General features: G+C 41.8%; 1 protein-coding gene across 5 annotated transcripts in view; it reads right to left on the reverse strand.

Annotated features, from left to right (window-relative positions):
• The window catches only part of CTNND2 (catenin delta 2), a 902,904-nt gene that overhangs the window by 330,876 nt on the left and 554,615 nt on the right, over positions 1 to 17,413 (reverse strand). For all 5 annotated transcript variants that reach the window (XM_059416913.1, XM_059416910.1, XM_059416915.1 and 2 more), the window contains one exon: positions 11,200 to 11,455. In XM_059416913.1, the coding sequence (XP_059272896.1) occupies positions 11,200 to 11,455 (256 nt within the window). The remainder of the gene's footprint in view (positions 1 to 11,199; positions 11,456 to 17,413) is intronic.

Below are 17,413 nucleotides of genomic sequence, written 5' to 3' on the forward strand. Positions count from 1 at the left end.
AAGTCAATCAGAGAAAGACAACTATCATATGATCTCCCTGATATGAGGAAGTGGAGATGCAACATGCGGGGCTTGGGGGGTAGGAAAAGAATAAATGAAACAAGATGGGATCAGGAGGGAGACAAACCATAAGTGACTCTTAATCTCACAAAACAAACTGAGGGTTGCTGGGGGGAGGGGGGTTGGGAGAGGGAGGTGGGGTTATGGACTTTGGTGGGGTGTGTGCTATGGTGAGTGCTGTGAAGTGTGTAAACCTGGCGATTCACAAACCTGTACTCCTGGGGCTAAAAATACATTATATGTTTATAAAAAATTTTAAAAATACACACACACACACACACACACACACACACACAAAAGAATGAGTTGAGTTCTCTGAGAAGCACAGAGCACTTTAAATGATGAGTAATGCATGAGCTTAGCCTCATGCATGCCTATTACATACATACACAAACAACCAGAATGCATTTTTCAAGGTTCTTATAGCTACTCTGATGGATCCATATTTCAGCAAAAGAAACAAATCTTGAGTTTCTCTGGTTCTGTGAATTTATAGTTTCCATTTTTAATACTCTATCGACATTGATATCAACAATGGAATATCAATGGCATATTCCATTCCATTGATTCTGAAGAATGGGATATGATATTCCAAAGAATGGAATATTTTTATTTTTTATTTTTTTATTATTATTTTTTTAAACTAACAGGTTTTTTTTTTTTTTTAAGATTTTATTTATTTATTTGACAGAGAGAGAGATCACAAGTCGGCGGAGAGTCAGGCAGAGAGAGAGAGAGAGAAGCAGGCTCCCGCTGAGCAAAGAGCCCGATGCGGGGCTCGATCCCAGAACACTGAGATCATGACCTGAGCCGAAGGCAGCGGCTTAATCCACTGAGCAACCCAGGCGCCCCAAATGGAATATTTTTTGAATGACTTAAAAAAATGTGGTAAAACAAAATAATAGCAAAGCCTGGGACCGAGAGAGCAGACCCACGACGGATAGATAGGAAGGAAAATCAGTTCCTTGTTATTGTGTGTCTTTTGTCACAGTAACAATGGTGTATGCTTATGGAAATTCTGTTAGTCTTATCTCTGGATAAATATGTGCAGAGCCAATAAACAGATAATTTGTACATATACACATGTCCTATGTATGTGTATACACACATAAACTTTATCTACCTGTATCTACAGACATACACAGAATCTATGTGTACCCAGACCCATGATCTATCCAGCATAACTGGGAGTACCAGTACCCTCCCCAGAGCAGAGGATGATAGTCCTTGAGAAATGACTGACTAACTGGGCTAACTCCATCACGCTCATCTCTTGGTTTCTCTTAATGGGTCGGGGCTCGGCTCCTCCCATCAGAGCCAGCTCCAGAGAGACTGGCCAGGGGCCAGGGCGTGGGGGGAGGGGGCGGCAGAAAACTTCACAGAGAAGAATGTATATAATAGCTTTCATTCCCATTTGCTGGCTCTAGCTAGCTTGGGTTTGGCTTTTTGACCCAAACGAGGTAGGGACCTCCAGAACGCATGTGGGCTGCTTTAGAGAGATGGGTTTCCCAGACTCTCATACACCCGGAGGCCTGGCTACTGGGTGGGGCCCCACAGGTGGTCAGCTCTCCCGGCAGGGTGTCGGCTGCCTGCTGACCCTTGAACTTGGGGCAGAGTCTGTTTCACCAAAAGCATGTGGAGGGAGGGGAAAGAAGCGGTTGGTTCTCAAGAGTCAAGCCTGTACGCCAGAAAAGCGCGAAACAGACTTCCGCCACCACAACTGATGAGCTCTCTGTTACTGATGAACTCGGTAGTCCTCTGGGCACAGGGGCTCGTTGGTCACGACCGCCGGTGTCTCATCCCTCTTTACTGCGCAGTGTCACGGAGGGCCCCGGCCGGAAGGTGCTTCGGTATAAACGAGGTAGGGGTGCGGTACTAGAAATGAGCTGCTGTTGTAAAAATGCAGCGGTTAACTTCTACAAGTGGTTTTTAAGACAGGAGGCAAAATGAGTATTCTGGGCGGTGGGAAAATCAATACTGGCACACGCCAAGTACTGTGTGGGAACTTTGCTTTCCTTTAAACTGATAAAAGGGATCCCGAAAAGGAGACTTTTGTAAAATAAACAAACAAACAAAATCCTTCTGCAGTGAAATCTGCCCTCCCATCTTCCAATTCTGTTTCCTGCTACAAGGGCCGGGCTCTCAATTACTCCTAGCCTCCTGGCTCTGGGCTCACCGGACCCCTTCCAGCCTGGCCTCCCAGCTCCTGGGCCTCCCCCGTCCTTCCAACCAGACAGCCCGTCTCTCTGCCCTCTGCCATGTTTCCATCTTCTGATGTCCTGATGACGGGGGTGGGGGGCAGAGGGCCCGGGGGTGGGCTGGGGGCTGAGGCAGGAAGTCTGCCTTACTGAGGCAGCTGACCATGGGCCCCTCCCCATATGAGGAATGATTCCAAAGGTGCTAGAGTCAACACATCTTACCTCACAGCTTTATGAGGAAGGCACTTTTGTTATTTCTGTTTTACCTACAAGGATGCTAAGGGCAGAACCCATGAGTGTCACTCCCAGAATGGCAACTTGCTGCAAATCCCTTTCCCTGTGTGGGCTGTGCTTTACCCAGGAGAGTGGGTGGTTTCCTTCTTAAAAGGAGCCCCACACCGAGGGCCCCTCTGCAGCTCTTGGGGTGTGTTGGCCCAAGTGAAGTTTTGGATGATATTATCTGGCTTGAAAACAGCTCTCACAACATGGCACTCAAGCATGCCCCAAAGCCAAGAAAATAGCTCGGCTCACCCATCTCTACTCTGCAGCGGTGAACACCCGCCATCTGAAGCCATGACAGCAGAGGTGACACACTCAGACCTTCCACATCCGGCCATATTGCTCTTTCCGAAGAAAGGGTCTTTCTGATGAAGACCATGAGCCAACCCAAAAAAATTCTGTTTTACCTTTAACATAGCCTGTCTTAAGTTCTAGCTTTGGCGTACAACTATTGTAGAGGGTAAAGAGTGTAAGTGTGCACGAAAGCACGTGTCATTGGTTGAAGAAGGTCCCTCCCCGGCCCCCCAGAATCCATGTCTCTGTGGAAGCTCAGAAGGTGACTTTCTCTGAGAACGGGGTTTTGGTGGATATAAGGAAGCGGAGGCCACGCTGCGTTGGTGACGATGAACACGATGACGGGCGTCATTACAGGACATGGAGAGGAGGCCGGGAGAGAGAGGAGACTGGGTGTGAGGACTGGACAGAGATGGAGGGATGCTGCCCCGACCCAGGGGACAGCCAGGTCTGCAAGTTGCTAGACTGTCCCCTGGGGCCTGGGGCCCATGCCAACACCTTGGTTTTGGACTTTTGGCCTTGAGAACCACGAGAGAATGAGTTTTTGTTGGTGCAAGCACTCCGTTTGTGACAGATTTGTGAAGGAAGCCACAGGAAATTCATACATTGTATTTATAGTTTCTAAGGAACAAATCCACATTGGGGATGCAAGCAAATGTTCCATTCTGATTGGGAGGGTGGATGGTAATACTCAGAGATAGTTTCTTACCGGAGCCTCTATACCCCCAACCCACCCAAGGCCTGAGAGCTTCAAATGGGCCCTGCCCCTACATCATCAGCAGCCCCCTTTCCTTTCCAACTCTTATCTCTGTCTCAAAACTTCCTACCACATTTATGTAAATATCACCTCTTGCTCAAGGTTTGTGCCAAACACTCAGTTTCTCCAACACACTTCTCTAATTGTGTCTGTCTTATTTACCCAGGGCATTGCAGTCATTTCTAGATATGCCTTTCTCTCCTGTGTATCTTTGAAAGCTCCTTAAAAAATGAAGCTGTTTGGGCGCCTGGGTGGCTCAGTGGGTTGGGCCGCTGCCTTCGGCTCAGGTCATGATCTCAGGGTCCTGAGATCGAGGCCCGCATCGGGCTCTCTGCTCAGCAGGGAGCCTGCTTCCTCCTCTCTCTCTGCCTGCCTCTCTGCCTGCTTGCGATCTCTCTCTGTCAAATAAATAAAATCTTTAAAAAAAAAAAAAAAAAAATGAAGCTGTTTTCATGCTGTCCCTACACCTACAGAGCTCATCTTAGAATGGATGGGTGACTACGGAATGGATCACTGGAAAGTCACCTAGAGCACAGATGCCTTCTGATAGACGTGGAGGAAGGAGTCCAAGGAATGAGAGCTACAAGGTTCTCCCCTTGGGCCAGCTCCAGCCATGTCTTAATAAAACCTTGCTGAGGACATACATGTGTGTCTTCCTTACTTCCAAGGGACATGGAGCAGTGCATTATAGTAGTTATACTGTGTAACAAAATTGGGACCCAGAGATTTCTTCAGTATCGAATAATGTAATCACCCAACAAGAAGTAAAAGTAAAGCCCTCACTTAAGTTAAAAAGAAAATTAAAAATTCAAGGTTAAGTATCATTAATTCATAGCTTTGCAGAATTCACAGGTGAAAAGACTGCATTTTATTTCATTGTAAAGTTAATACTGATATCAATATTCATGGAAGTTATAAACATAGGGTTTGAATTCGGACAGGCCTGAATTCACTTTCTAGCTCTCTGAGCCTTAGTTTCCTTATATGTAGAATGGGCACTATAAAGATTCGTATCATAGGGATTTAGGGATAATTAGATTAAATAATGAGTGTTTAAAAAGTTTAATGTTGTTTTACAGTCAATTAATCTTCAATAAAGCAGGAAAGGATATGCAATGGGAAAAAGACAGTCTCTTCAACAAATGGTGTTGGGAAAATCAGACAGCAACACGCAGAGGAATGAAACTGGAGCACTCTTACACCATATGTACAAATAAATTCAAAATGAATTAAAGACCTAAATGTGAGATCTAAAACCATAAAAATCCTAGATGAGAACACAACTTTTAGATGAGAGCAGCAACTTCTCTGGCATTGGCCATAGCAACTTCTTTCTAGCTATGTCTCCTGATACAAGAGAAACAAAACCAAAAGTAAACTATCGGGACTTCAGCCAAATAGAAAGCCTTTGCCTAGTGAAGGAAATGACTGACAAAACCCAAAGACAAAACCTGAAGAACTGGAGAAGATATCTGCAAGTGACATATCTGATAAAGGGCTAGTAGACAAAATACATAAGGAATTTATAAAACTTAACACCCCAAAAACAAATAATACAATATAAAATGGCAGAAGACATGAACAGACATTTCTTCAAAGAATACATCCAGATGGCCAACAGACACATGGAAACATGCTAAACAGCACTGAGCATCAGGAAAATGCAAATCAAACATGCAATGAGCTGTCACCTCCCACCCGTCTGAAAGACTAAAATCAGCAACACAAGAAACGACAGGTGTTGGCGAGGATGTGGAGAAAGTGGAACCCTCTTACACTGTTGATAGGAATGCAAGCTGGTGCAGCCACTGTGGAAAACAGTATGGAGGTTCCTCAAAAAGTTAAAAACTGAGTTACCCCATGATCCCGCAATTGCACTGCTGGGTATTTAGCCAAAGAATACAAAAATACTAATTCAAAGGGACACATGCACCCTGATGTTTACAGCAGCATTATCACCAATATCCAAATTATGGAAGCAGCCCAAGTGTCCATCAATTATGACCATTCATCAAAAAGATGTGGTGTATGTATATGCAATGGAGTATTACTCAGCCATAAAAAGTGAAACCTTGCCATTTGCAAGGACATGGATACAGCTAGAGAGTATACTACAAAGAAAAAGAAGTGAGTTAGAGAAAGAAAAATACCACATCTCAGTCATATATGGAACTCAAGAAACAAAGGAAATGAGCAAAGGAGAAAAAAGAGAGAGGCAAACCAAGAAACCGATTCTTAACGATACAGAACAAATAGATGGTTACCAAAAGGGAGGCGGAGGGGGGGGCAGCAAATTAGTGACGGGGACAAGGAGGGCGCTTGTGATGAGCCCTGGGGGACGCCCGGAAGTGCCGAATCACCATAATGCACACCGGAAACTAATAGTGCCCTGTGTGTTAACTAACTGGAATGTAAACAAACTAACTGGAATTTTAAACAAAAACTTAAATAAAATCAAGTAAATATTCAAAAAATGTTTAATGTTGTGTATAAAATATATTGCTTATTTTTAAAATCATGGTTATCATCGTCACTGCCACCAACATCATTCTCATCTCACTCCCAAGAAAACGTAGTAGGAGCCTAGGTTGCCCCAGGGGAACCCTCGCTCCCTTCCTGCACTTCTGGGGACGCAGGAGCCGACCAGCAAGGCCACTGCACGACTCCCAGACGAGGGTCCCGGAAATGACTGCTCAGGGAGGAGATGCAATGAGCATAGGGACAGCAGGCCTGGGTCCTGCAGAGGGGCTGGAACTGGCCTCGAGGGGTGTCCTGGAGAAAAGGGGTAGGCGTATTCTCACGTGATTTCAAAGGTCAGGGAAGAAGATCAGGGTGTGAGCTTAGAAGAGGTGCCAGTTTTATGTCAATATAAAATCAATTTACAAGGCTCGAGTTACTCAAAGAATTAATAAGATGCTTTCAAGACATGGTGAGTGGCCTGTGGCGAGAGGCATTCAGGCCAGCTGATAAGCTTGCTTTTAGTCTCACTGAGCAAATGGCTTCCAAGTGCTCTTTACCCTCTGATGGTCTTGGACTTGTGAATCCTGCATTTCCCCTCCGTTAGATGAAAGATTACAGAGCAGTCGAAGTGAAAACTGAGCTCCCCAGAGATCTCACCATTCAGGAGAACTGGACAATGAAAAAACCAGGTAACTGCTTCACTAGAAACACTTCGGCCATATTGCTTCCGTTATATAATAATGCTTTAAACTTTAAGAAAGTTTTAAAAAATATTTTTCTAATCTTCACCTTTTATAAAACATTGTTGAGGTAAATTTTGTTTCCTGATGTATGCTGTATGTTTGGTTTTGTAGTGGGCAATGGAGAGACAGTATTTGGAAAACAATCTTAATCTAGGCTTACCCACTGATGAGATATTTATAAGCAGGCATACCTAATAACATTTACTAATACAACATCCAATAGTAAAATAACTTCAGTAATATCTTAAAATAACCGATAAAATAGAGTCGAAATGCAATTGGGCAATTCCTTAGAAAATGCATATTTTTATATTATTGTTCAAATATTGTGACTTGAAACAAAAGATTCTATGGACTACCAATCTGATGGCATCAACAGAAAGGTGGTTACAAATCTGGGCCCCAGCTTGGCACTGATGATGTGTATCTCTGCTACGTTGAATAACACAGAGAAGATGGAGTTTAACTTTAAAACGTGTATAATCAGTTGGATCCTTTTAGCACGTTTGCAGAATCGCTAGGGATGGCGTACATCAGGAACTACAGTCATCTTGGAAAGTGATGAATCGAACAGGATTAAGAGACGCTATTCCTGTTACCACCACAACCTACGTTAAGTTCTGTCAGTGAATGTCTAAGTCCTAGCTTTCCTTTCATAGACAAGAACATTTATAGTACTTTCATTTTTTAATTTTTTTTTAAGATTTTATTTATTTACTTACTCATGTAGAGAGAACGCATGTGCCAGGATGAGGAGGGGCACAGGGAGAAGCAGAGAGAGAGAGAGAATCCCAAATAGATTCTGTGCAGAGCATAGAACTCAGCGCAGGGCTCGATTCCAGGACCCTGAGATCATGACCTGAGCCGAAATCGATGTTAAGATTTATATGCGACCTAGATGTCTAATAACAATAGCTGAGAAAATTCAGCATTTGGTAGAGCATTGAAAATATATTAGCTGTGTCAACAATGCTTAGGAAATTCACATTTCATGGAAAATAACATGTAATTCAAAAATAAAAGCTTCTTGACAAATGTTGCAAAATTTATATATATATGTATACATATGGAAATTTCCTCAGTCGTGGCTGACTTTAAAAAGGAAATTAGATTTTATCATCTCTGCATAAAAAGGTATCTGTGCATTCTTTCTTGGAGCACACCATGGGGGCAGCCTAAAAGCAAAAAGACCTAAGTTTTGCCACTGTATATGACTGAGCCAAGCAAGCGAGGAAAAATCCAAGCTTTTAGAATCAATTTTTTACATCTTGTGGCCTAGATGAATTAAGAGCTAATGAAATCTCTCGTTTCAAGTCTAATGACTGAAATGGGGTTATCTTTTTTTAACTTAATTTTATATATTTATTTGACAGAAAGAGACACAGTGAGAGAGGGAACAGAAGCAGGGGGACTGGGAGAGGGGGAAGCAGGCATCCCGTCTAGCATGGAGCCCGATGTGGGGCTTGATCCCAGGACCCTGGGATCACGACCTGAGCCAAAGGCAGATGCTTAACAACTGAGTCACCCAGGCGACCCTGAAATGGGGTTATCTTGATCTCAAAATCTTATGTTAAAAGACACTACTTTCTAGAAAGCTTCGCATTAAGTAATACTAAAATTCTTCCATAGAGATAACACACAGGTCTGCAGTAAGATGTAGAAGGCGGGTATTAGCAAAGAAAGTCAAAGAAATCAAAAATAAGACCCAATAAGCAATTAGCAGAGCAAGGAGAGAGATTTAGGCAACCTGTACCATTTCCTTTATCACTCCAAACTCCTACACACGCCCATACCATCATTCACTCACCTTCTGAAAAAATATATATATATTTTAAAAAGATGGGAGTCTATTCCTTCATTTTCCTTTTTGTTGTTGTTGTTGTTTATTTTTTAATAAAAAAAATGAAACTGTTCATGCCAATGCATGGTGCTCTGTCCTAAGAGTGCGGGTTCTCGCCTGCACACCCACCTGCCGGCGGTGTGATCGCCAATGCTATTTGCCACGAGGGTTCTCCGTTTATTTAAAGCACGAAACCTATCCACTTTCTTCCTCAAAGGAGAATTACATCAAAGAGGTAAGTAAAGGTACTTTGAGAATTACAATGTGCTAGAAACATATGTTCGAAATAGCAGAGGCTTAGAAGGTCTGGTATTTAATGATAAATAAAACTACAAATTCTCTTTAAAATCGGAAGCTTGAAAGAAGCGTAAAGACTGTAAAAGTGTAAATCACAAGTCCTAATGCCAAAATAAACAATTTTGAACCCCAGAGGTTAAACCTATTAGCTCTGGTATTGGTCACCTGATAACAATCAAAATTCATTATCCAATGGAAGACACAAAAATCTTCTCGTAAAAGAAGCATTAGATTTTGGACTTGAATTTTAGATTTGAAATGTCTGTCAATTAAACCTGAACAGGTTGGCATATTCCCTGATTTTAGGACAACTATTACGGCTTTATTTTATCTTAAACCCCATCCATTTTGCGTGATGCTGGATGATTAATTCCTTTTGCACTAATTAAATCACAACAGAACCAAAACAGCTCTGGTTCTACAGATACGGTTCCCTTTTGTTGATATTTCTGGGCTTAAGATGGTGGTATGATTCTTTTTTTCAGATTTAACACATATTTAAGGCTAATGACTAGCATTCCTGAAAACAAGAGTGAATTTGTAATTCATAGAGTGCAACGACTTGCATATACATTTTGCACATACAAAGAATTAATAGCCAATATTCTCTTATTTACGGTAACATTTTTTACTGGTTATCCTGTTTTGTTTGATAGTAGGCACGCAGTAAATATAATTGTTATAATCTGTAACTTAAAAAGGTAAGAGAGCTATGACAATTCACTAAAAGAAGAAAAAAGGTTACCAAAATGATAGTAATATGAAATGGAAAGATACAGCATTTAATAAAATAAAATGCATTTAATATACAGTACAAAATAAAGACACTGAGCTGTGGCTTGAGAAACAAATAAATTTGGCCTCTTATTAAGCCAAATTCCCCTAATAGGAAAATGTAAAACTTTTCCATCGGAGATAAAATGTTTGTCCTCATTTAAATAGAAAATGTTAAATACAACAATGCCAATTTCATTATGTATTTTTCTATTTAGCGATTTCTGTGTTTCCTATTCCTTTATTTCTATAGGTTTCCAGGAGCTTGTAGAGAAAAATTACTTAAAAATAGACTGCTGAGGTGTTATCTGAAGAACATTCTATCCACATGAGCCGAAAGTACTTAAGGATTTGGGGCAGACTTCAGGACCTTTGAAACTGAAAAACCTGGATAAGCAGATACTACACAATGTAAATGCAGGTATGCTTCTTATTTCCAGGAGTTAAGATTGAGTATTTGCTACAATTTATTTTTATAATAATGGAGGTTTCACCGAATATAGTATGTAACACGGACCCTCAAGTAGCTATCTCAAAAAAACAAACAAACAAACAAACAAAAAAACACCAACCATAAAACGGTCCCATTCAACCTTTTATGTTTGTAGGAGGGATTTCTTTTCACAAAATAATCTATGAAACCCAATACAATATACACATACTCGTGTGCTCTATCAGAGAAAATTCCTTGAGACGAATTTTAAGTATCCTACCAGAGCCAAGTGACATGCCCGGCTATAAAGAAATACCAAAAATCTGACATGTCTATAATATTCACAGATGCAGATATATATTTATGGGACTCTATCAGCATAAATCAAATGGCTATGAATAAAACATCATTTAACCAATTCCAACTTCACGAGCAGAGCTCCGTTAAATTTCTCACCCCTGCCGGAGAAAAGCAAGCCAAGAGAAACACAGCCCGGTGAGAAGAATTTGACACATTCGGCCCAAGTTTTTATCAACACCCAAACTCCTTCGACCTCACATTTACTTTCAGACATAGAAGAATACAGGTAATCGGATTTTCTAAATTTTCCATTTTCGGTATAACCTGGAAGATGGACCACTTGACACTCAGATACCAGGAAACACACATGCACAGGGACAAAGCGTGGTCCTGCTGGGACAAGCGAGCGCCCAGACCGTGCCACCTGAAGTCAGGTGACGTAAGCCCCCAATCCTCGATTTTCACTCTACACAAGAGAACCGCACCCCATCTTCTCAAAGAGCTCCCATCTCCGGCACCTGCTGATGCTCCGACCAAAGGGCCACAGAAGATACTAGAGGTCCACGATCCATGCCCCTGCTCCAGACCAAACCAAAGATTATAGAACCCAACGTTCTATAATCTTATAAGGCGTCAACACTTTAACGCTCAGCCAGTGACACAAAGGCCACAATGGGACGTCAATGAAATCACGCCGGAACAGTCCCAGGCTGGACAGGCGCTTTAGGCATCACGGTCGGGAAAAGAAAAGGTTTGGTACCCACCTGGGATCTTTCTGAATGCTATCGATGGACGGGGATCTGGCCAAGGTGCCTTCGGGTGGGAGGGCAGGGCCGGATTTGCTGTACGGAGACTCGACGGAGGGACAATACTGCAGCTGTCGGTAGGGGTCGGCGTAGTTGGAGGCTGGGCCGGCGGCGTAGCTGGCCCTCTGGAAGGTGGCGGCGGCGGCGTTCTGGGGACCATGCTGGCTGCCTGTGCGCTGCAAGGGGATGGAGTCGACACCGGGGGAAGATGGGGCTACGGCAGGAAAGTAGGGACAAAGTAAAACATTGAGGACCTGCTCACAGAAATCGTTAACCAGGTCTAGGCGGGGGGGGGGGGGGGGGAACCCAAAAAAAAAAAAAGGGGGGGGGGAAGGTTTGGAAGAATAAAAAAAAAAATAATCTGTCATATTTGAACCAATACATTCAGTGTGACCCAGGACCGTGATCACCAGCACACTGTCCCAGATAGAACCTCTCTGCGGCCGGGAAGATGCACCCCTGTGTGTTCACTGTTGACCGACACCCCAGAGAAGCTTTGTCCATCTCACACATAAGCTCCACGGAAGACCCAAACCCAGAGGATCCCTGGAAATCTTTTACGAGGGGTCACGGAGAGATGGTTCTTTGTTGTGCAAGTGGAGAAAATGCAGGAAGTGTGATTGTTCAGGTGATGTTACATTAGTTTTATTAAGAGTGTAAAACAAACTCAGTAATGTGGTTAATTTTCCCGAATAAAAGGGGAAAAAAAAACACACGCATGGGGGTGGAGGGTGCGAGGGAGAGGCAAATCTCTCATTTCCACAATTAGTCCCGGGGCGTTAAACACGGGACTGTTCTCGCTCGTGGAAAGCAGCTCCCCCGAGATGTTCACAGCCCTCTCCCTCGACTCAAGCTGTCAGGGTAACAGGTTCCGTGAAGGGCCGGCATGCAGGAGAAGGCAAAGAACCGCCCAGCAGCAGCGCAGACCAACGAAGGAGCCGGCGTGCCTTTTCCAGAAGTACGTGCATCTTTTCAAAACGTCTGCATTATTTTGAGAAGATTTTGTGCATCAGTTGCTAAAGTCAGTTTGACCAGTTACCAAACTGCACTTCAATTCTGTTTGCTGCGTGGATTCTCTCCAGTTCGTTTCACAGCATTCTTTGTATCTGATTCTCAAAAATATCTGACATCAAGGTGTAATGCACATATACAAGGGAAAGATGTTTTTCTTGTTAACGGCATGTGACCAGTTTTGGATTGTTGCAATAATGGCGAGCCTGGCCCGATCCTAGACAGTACGATGGCTTCCTGGCACCGCAGACCAGAAGACAGACAAAAGGCAGCCAGTGTTTGCGTGCAGCTGTTTACACCATGGGGGCTCTGTTATAGAAGAAGGTTTCAATTATAAGTCAAACCCCTCAACTCTGACTTCCTGAACGCCTAGGATGACAGTAAAGCTTATTTTGTCCCCTGTCACATTAGGGGATGTATGCCAAATCAAACACATCCAAAATGATGTCACACTGAGCAAACAATTTTTTAAAAGAAATTAAGGAAACTGTGTCAAATGACAAAAAGGTTGTAAGGTGAACTGGAGGAAAACATTCTCAGGCTGAGAACTGAGTTTTAATGAAGAGGTCAAGGCTTCTCATTGCCAACAAACAGAAATACTTAACCTTACAATAACCCAGATTAGGAGACGAGCCACTGTCACAAGGTGAAGTGTAGAAGGATACTCAGGAAAAACTTTCTAAACAAAAAATATACATATATTCCAAGAAGCAGTCTTCGAAATGACGACGACGGTCCTGATGGATTCGGTTTCAAAATGATCACACGAGACGATGAACATTAAGTTTGGAAAGAGAAAATGTGTCTTGCTTCATTTGCAATTTCTGGAAGAGTTATATTTTCTCCCAAATAGTACAAACATGTGTAATTAAAATTCAAGTCTTAAAAATTTATGAACAACGTACTTTATATTACAGTGACGGGGCTGAGAATTTAGGCCAGGCATAACCTTGCTTTTGGAAGAACAAATGCACAGGGGCAAATAAAATTTCATTTTCTAGAAGAGTTGTGACAAGCTAGGCAGCAAATCCAGGGCAAAAGGGGAAAACCAAATACACCTGATAGTTTCCAGATAAATGCTTTTTTTTTTTCCTTCAGGAAAGTAATACCTACATTCAAGCTTGCCAAAAATGGTTCCTAATATCAGAAAAGAAACCCTTTTCTATATGAAAGTGCTGATCATTACTTCAGTAAGTACGATTAACAGGAAAAGAGGACAACACAGCAGAGATCAGGAAATAATATTGAAATCTTAGGGAAAAAAAGTACTTGTTAAAAAAATAGTATAGATAGGGAGAACCAATTGACTAGCCATGCCCAAAAACTCTCAAGGGACCTTAAACCGAAAAAGAATATTATGAGAGTTGTAAAAAAGACACTCCCAACAGCAAAGACTCTATGAACACTGGATTCAAATGGGAAAGCAGGCTGTGAGATGCGGTTTATCAAGCAAAACCAGGAAGGCAACATCCCAGTAGAGGAGGAGAAAGACAAGGTGGAGGTGAGTTTATGAGTAGTGGTAGGCTCGTCTGTGTGCTTCCCTTTGGCCCATTTGGGGTCAGGCTTCTGTAGTTAGCATATTGGGTTCCCATCCAGGCCTTCTGGGCAATTCTTGGGATAGGATGAGTGAGTTATTGAGTTTTGTAAGCTACAGCTTCCTAACTACGGCACAAAGAGAGCAAAACGGCCTCTGGGACCATTATTTGCTTTAAAGACACACGAGAGGCATTAAGCATCTCATGCGCAGAAAGTGTTGAACAAAGGAGCTCTGGCTGTTTTTACTATCAACAATGTCGAAATCAGCTAACATTAGAAAAAGAGAGTGTCCACACTGTACTGGGGTGAAGACCCTTGCCACTGGGTATCAGAGTGCAGAGCTCCTGCTAGGGCTTCTTTCCCTCCAACAACCCTATATGAGAGTGAATATGTCATTCACACTTCACAGATGGGAAACTGAGGCACGGAACGATTATGTAACTTGCCCGAGTTTGTGTCGTATATAGTTAGAGAAGGGATTCAAGCCCTCGCACCCTGCTTCCAGAGTTGATACTTTTAGCCACCACTAAAGGCTTAAAACTTTCAAACGGCAAGTAGTTCATGAACTACTTGTGTTGTGAGAAGATTTATAAGAGGCTTAAAATTAAGGGAAGTGTCTGCTAGAGGCACATAGGAGAGGTGGGTTTATAGCAGGAATTAACATGAATATTATATTGAAGAATTGTTAAAAATGAGTGTTAATTTTCACCATTTCTTCTTTAAGTTGAATTTACTGGGAAAGGCAGAAAAATATTGAGAAAAATTCTTTACACCGAAAAATCTAACTTTGTTCATTTCCAGAAAAATCGAAAAATAGGGATACCTATTGTTATTCTAATTTTAAAGCAGTTTGAATCTTAGTTTCGTCACTGGTATCACTATATTAACAAAAAAGAGGGTGGACTATGAAATCTAAGGCGGGTGAACAAGTTCCCAAAAAGATCTTAACAGAAAATCACAATCGCATTTGTGGTCCTTGATAAATGGCACTACCGAAGGATCATTCCTGAATCCACACGTTAAACTTTTAAGTCACTCTAAGCAGGATGCCTGATGAGAATTTAAAAACATAAAATTAGAATTCAAACTGGTCCTGCCGAATTAAAAAAAAAAAAAAAAAAAAAAAAGGAACGAGACTGATCAGTGCAACAAAAATAACGTAAAATGGCAGTATAAACGGGGAGAACACCACCCCATATTCAAGTGCAGGTCATGGGAGCATCTTGAAAATGTGCGCGAATCTAAGAGATCTCAGACCAGCCATGTGTCATGTAACAAGACAGTGTCATATTATTTTTTTTTAAGGATGACACAGGAAAATGACTTAACATTATACAGTAAATTCTCCCTTTGTGCCCTGAGTGTGGCTCAGCAAACCACCGCTATCCATTGGTATGGCTAAGCAGATACTGGCCACATTATTAAAGACTTCCCTGGACACGACGCTTCCTGGATTTCTGTCTGGTTACACATTTTCTCTTATTTGAGCTTCACAGCTCAGCTGGCCAGCTCACCCGTGTTACCGGATGGCTCAATTCCACGGAATCTTCCACTGAGGTGGAAGGAGCTTCGTCAGCTCTTTAAACACCTCCCACCTGCTCTGCAAACAGCCCCTTCTCCTCTCAAGAAGCTCTTAGCGCTCGCCGAACCGTGCTGCTGGTCTCTTTGGGGAGATTTTAAAAGCAGCCTCTTCAGCAGCTGACTTGATACTTCACCTGACATCTATGCGGTTCACGAAATTACCTGTTTTCCTTAGAGCTACACAAATAAAGGTCTACTGTACAAGGGGGGGGGTGTTTTATTTGTTATATTCGCTTGAAAGAGGGGACGAGGATGCTGCTTAATACATCAGGCTTTCTACTTTGATGATGATGGATGGTTACATCCATTCTTCACTGACAATCAAAAAAGGAGAACAGAATAAAATGTAAGAATCTGGCACATGAAGAAACTTAGGGGGGATATAAGGTAGGGTTCAACCAAAAAGAAAAAAAAACACTAATTTTTGTTTTTGTCTTACTTATCTTAGCTTTTCTGTGTATTTGCATATACGGAGGTAGGAAAACCTAAATTATGTTTCTACTCATTATATAAATAGAAAATGAGCACACAATAAGCCAATTAAACAGTATTTCCTCAGTACGCTCAGAAAGTGAGGATGGCTTAGGTCCAACAGGTCCAAGAACTTGGCCATGAACTCTCTTAAGGAGAGTTCAAGTCTGTTATTTTAGGACTCAGGGGCCCCGGGCACTCAAGTCACTCTACCTCCAGCAGTATTATTATCTAGAGCTGATTGTGAACATCTTCCAATTTTCTGCCCTCTGCACAAGCTGACCCATGCTAAACTCAGAGGGAAAATAGTCCAGGGTAAATTTAACGGAATCTTTTTATCTTCATTTAACACCATTTTAACTTCAATTTATAGGTCACATACAGTGTTAGATGAGTCAGGTGTATGATACAGTGATCAACACTTCTATACATTACTCAGATCTCAGTATTAACACCACCGTTTAACTTCATCAATGGTCACCTTGGTGGGAAGAGGCGTTGCAGAATTTTTGGTAGTTACAGAATCATTATGATTGGTGTGGATGTGGATGTTTCTGGATTTTGCCAATGAACAGTTTCTACGGCAAACACGATGCCTTCCTTCAGCTGAGCTCAATCACACTTTTTATGTACAACACTTTGGGTGGCCTGATACAAGAAAGCATCTGGAAGCTTCTCCTGGCTTTAAGACGATATTTATCATTGGGTTCATTAAAAATTTCCAATTGGGTAATAATGTGCCCCTGACTTTCTAGACTTAAAAAAAAAAAAAAAGGCAAAACAAAACAAAAACAAGAGGTTTTGGAGGATCTAATTTGACTTGCTCTAAGGGGATGCAATCATTTTTACAGTTTGAAGTAAAAGCATTTAAGAAGTAATAAATGCTAATATTCCACGTTTTTGTGGACCCTAATGATGATTTTAATGGAAAATGTTGTTTATATGTTACTGAACAATAGTAGTAAAATTTTATGGATAGGAAGAGTCTATGAAATGCCTCTGTAACTTTATGAAGCACTGGCTGCTGTTGCAGAAAATTCAGTTTTTTAAAAATATTTTCTCCATACGTGCAAACTTTTCATCACATTCTTTTTTTTTCTTTTTCTGTTGTAGTATTTGTCATCCTCAAAGATATTTAGATTTTCTCCTTGCAATATACCTTTGATCGTTCTTTCTTAAAAACAAACTGACACGTTCATCGCAGAAAGCTTGTTTTCTCCACTCACTTAGAAACCAATTCATCCCAAAGTGAATTCCTGTGACTATCAGTCCAGCAAACACTGGCCATTTTCATTAGGTTAGAAAGATGGGTTTTGGGTGGAGGAAGGGAGTGTCAGAGTCAAGCATCTGTATTAATCACTGACTCCTAAGTTGACAGTTATTGGTATGTTCGAGTTTGAAACAAAAATTCATGTTAGTTTCTGCTTAATAGACTCCACCATCAGCAAGCCCAAGAAGATCCCATATTCCTTGTCTGGCTCTGCCTCTTATTATATAAGCTCCAGTTTTGACAAGCCTTATCCCAGATGAAAGGTATGTTTTATTTAAACAGACATCCAAGTTAAAAGTGTGC

This window comes from Mustela nigripes, chromosome 12 (assembly GCF_022355385.1).
Source record: "Mustela nigripes isolate SB6536 chromosome 12, MUSNIG.SB6536, whole genome shotgun sequence".
NCBI lineage: Eukaryota > Metazoa > Chordata > Mammalia > Carnivora > Mustelidae > Mustela > Mustela nigripes.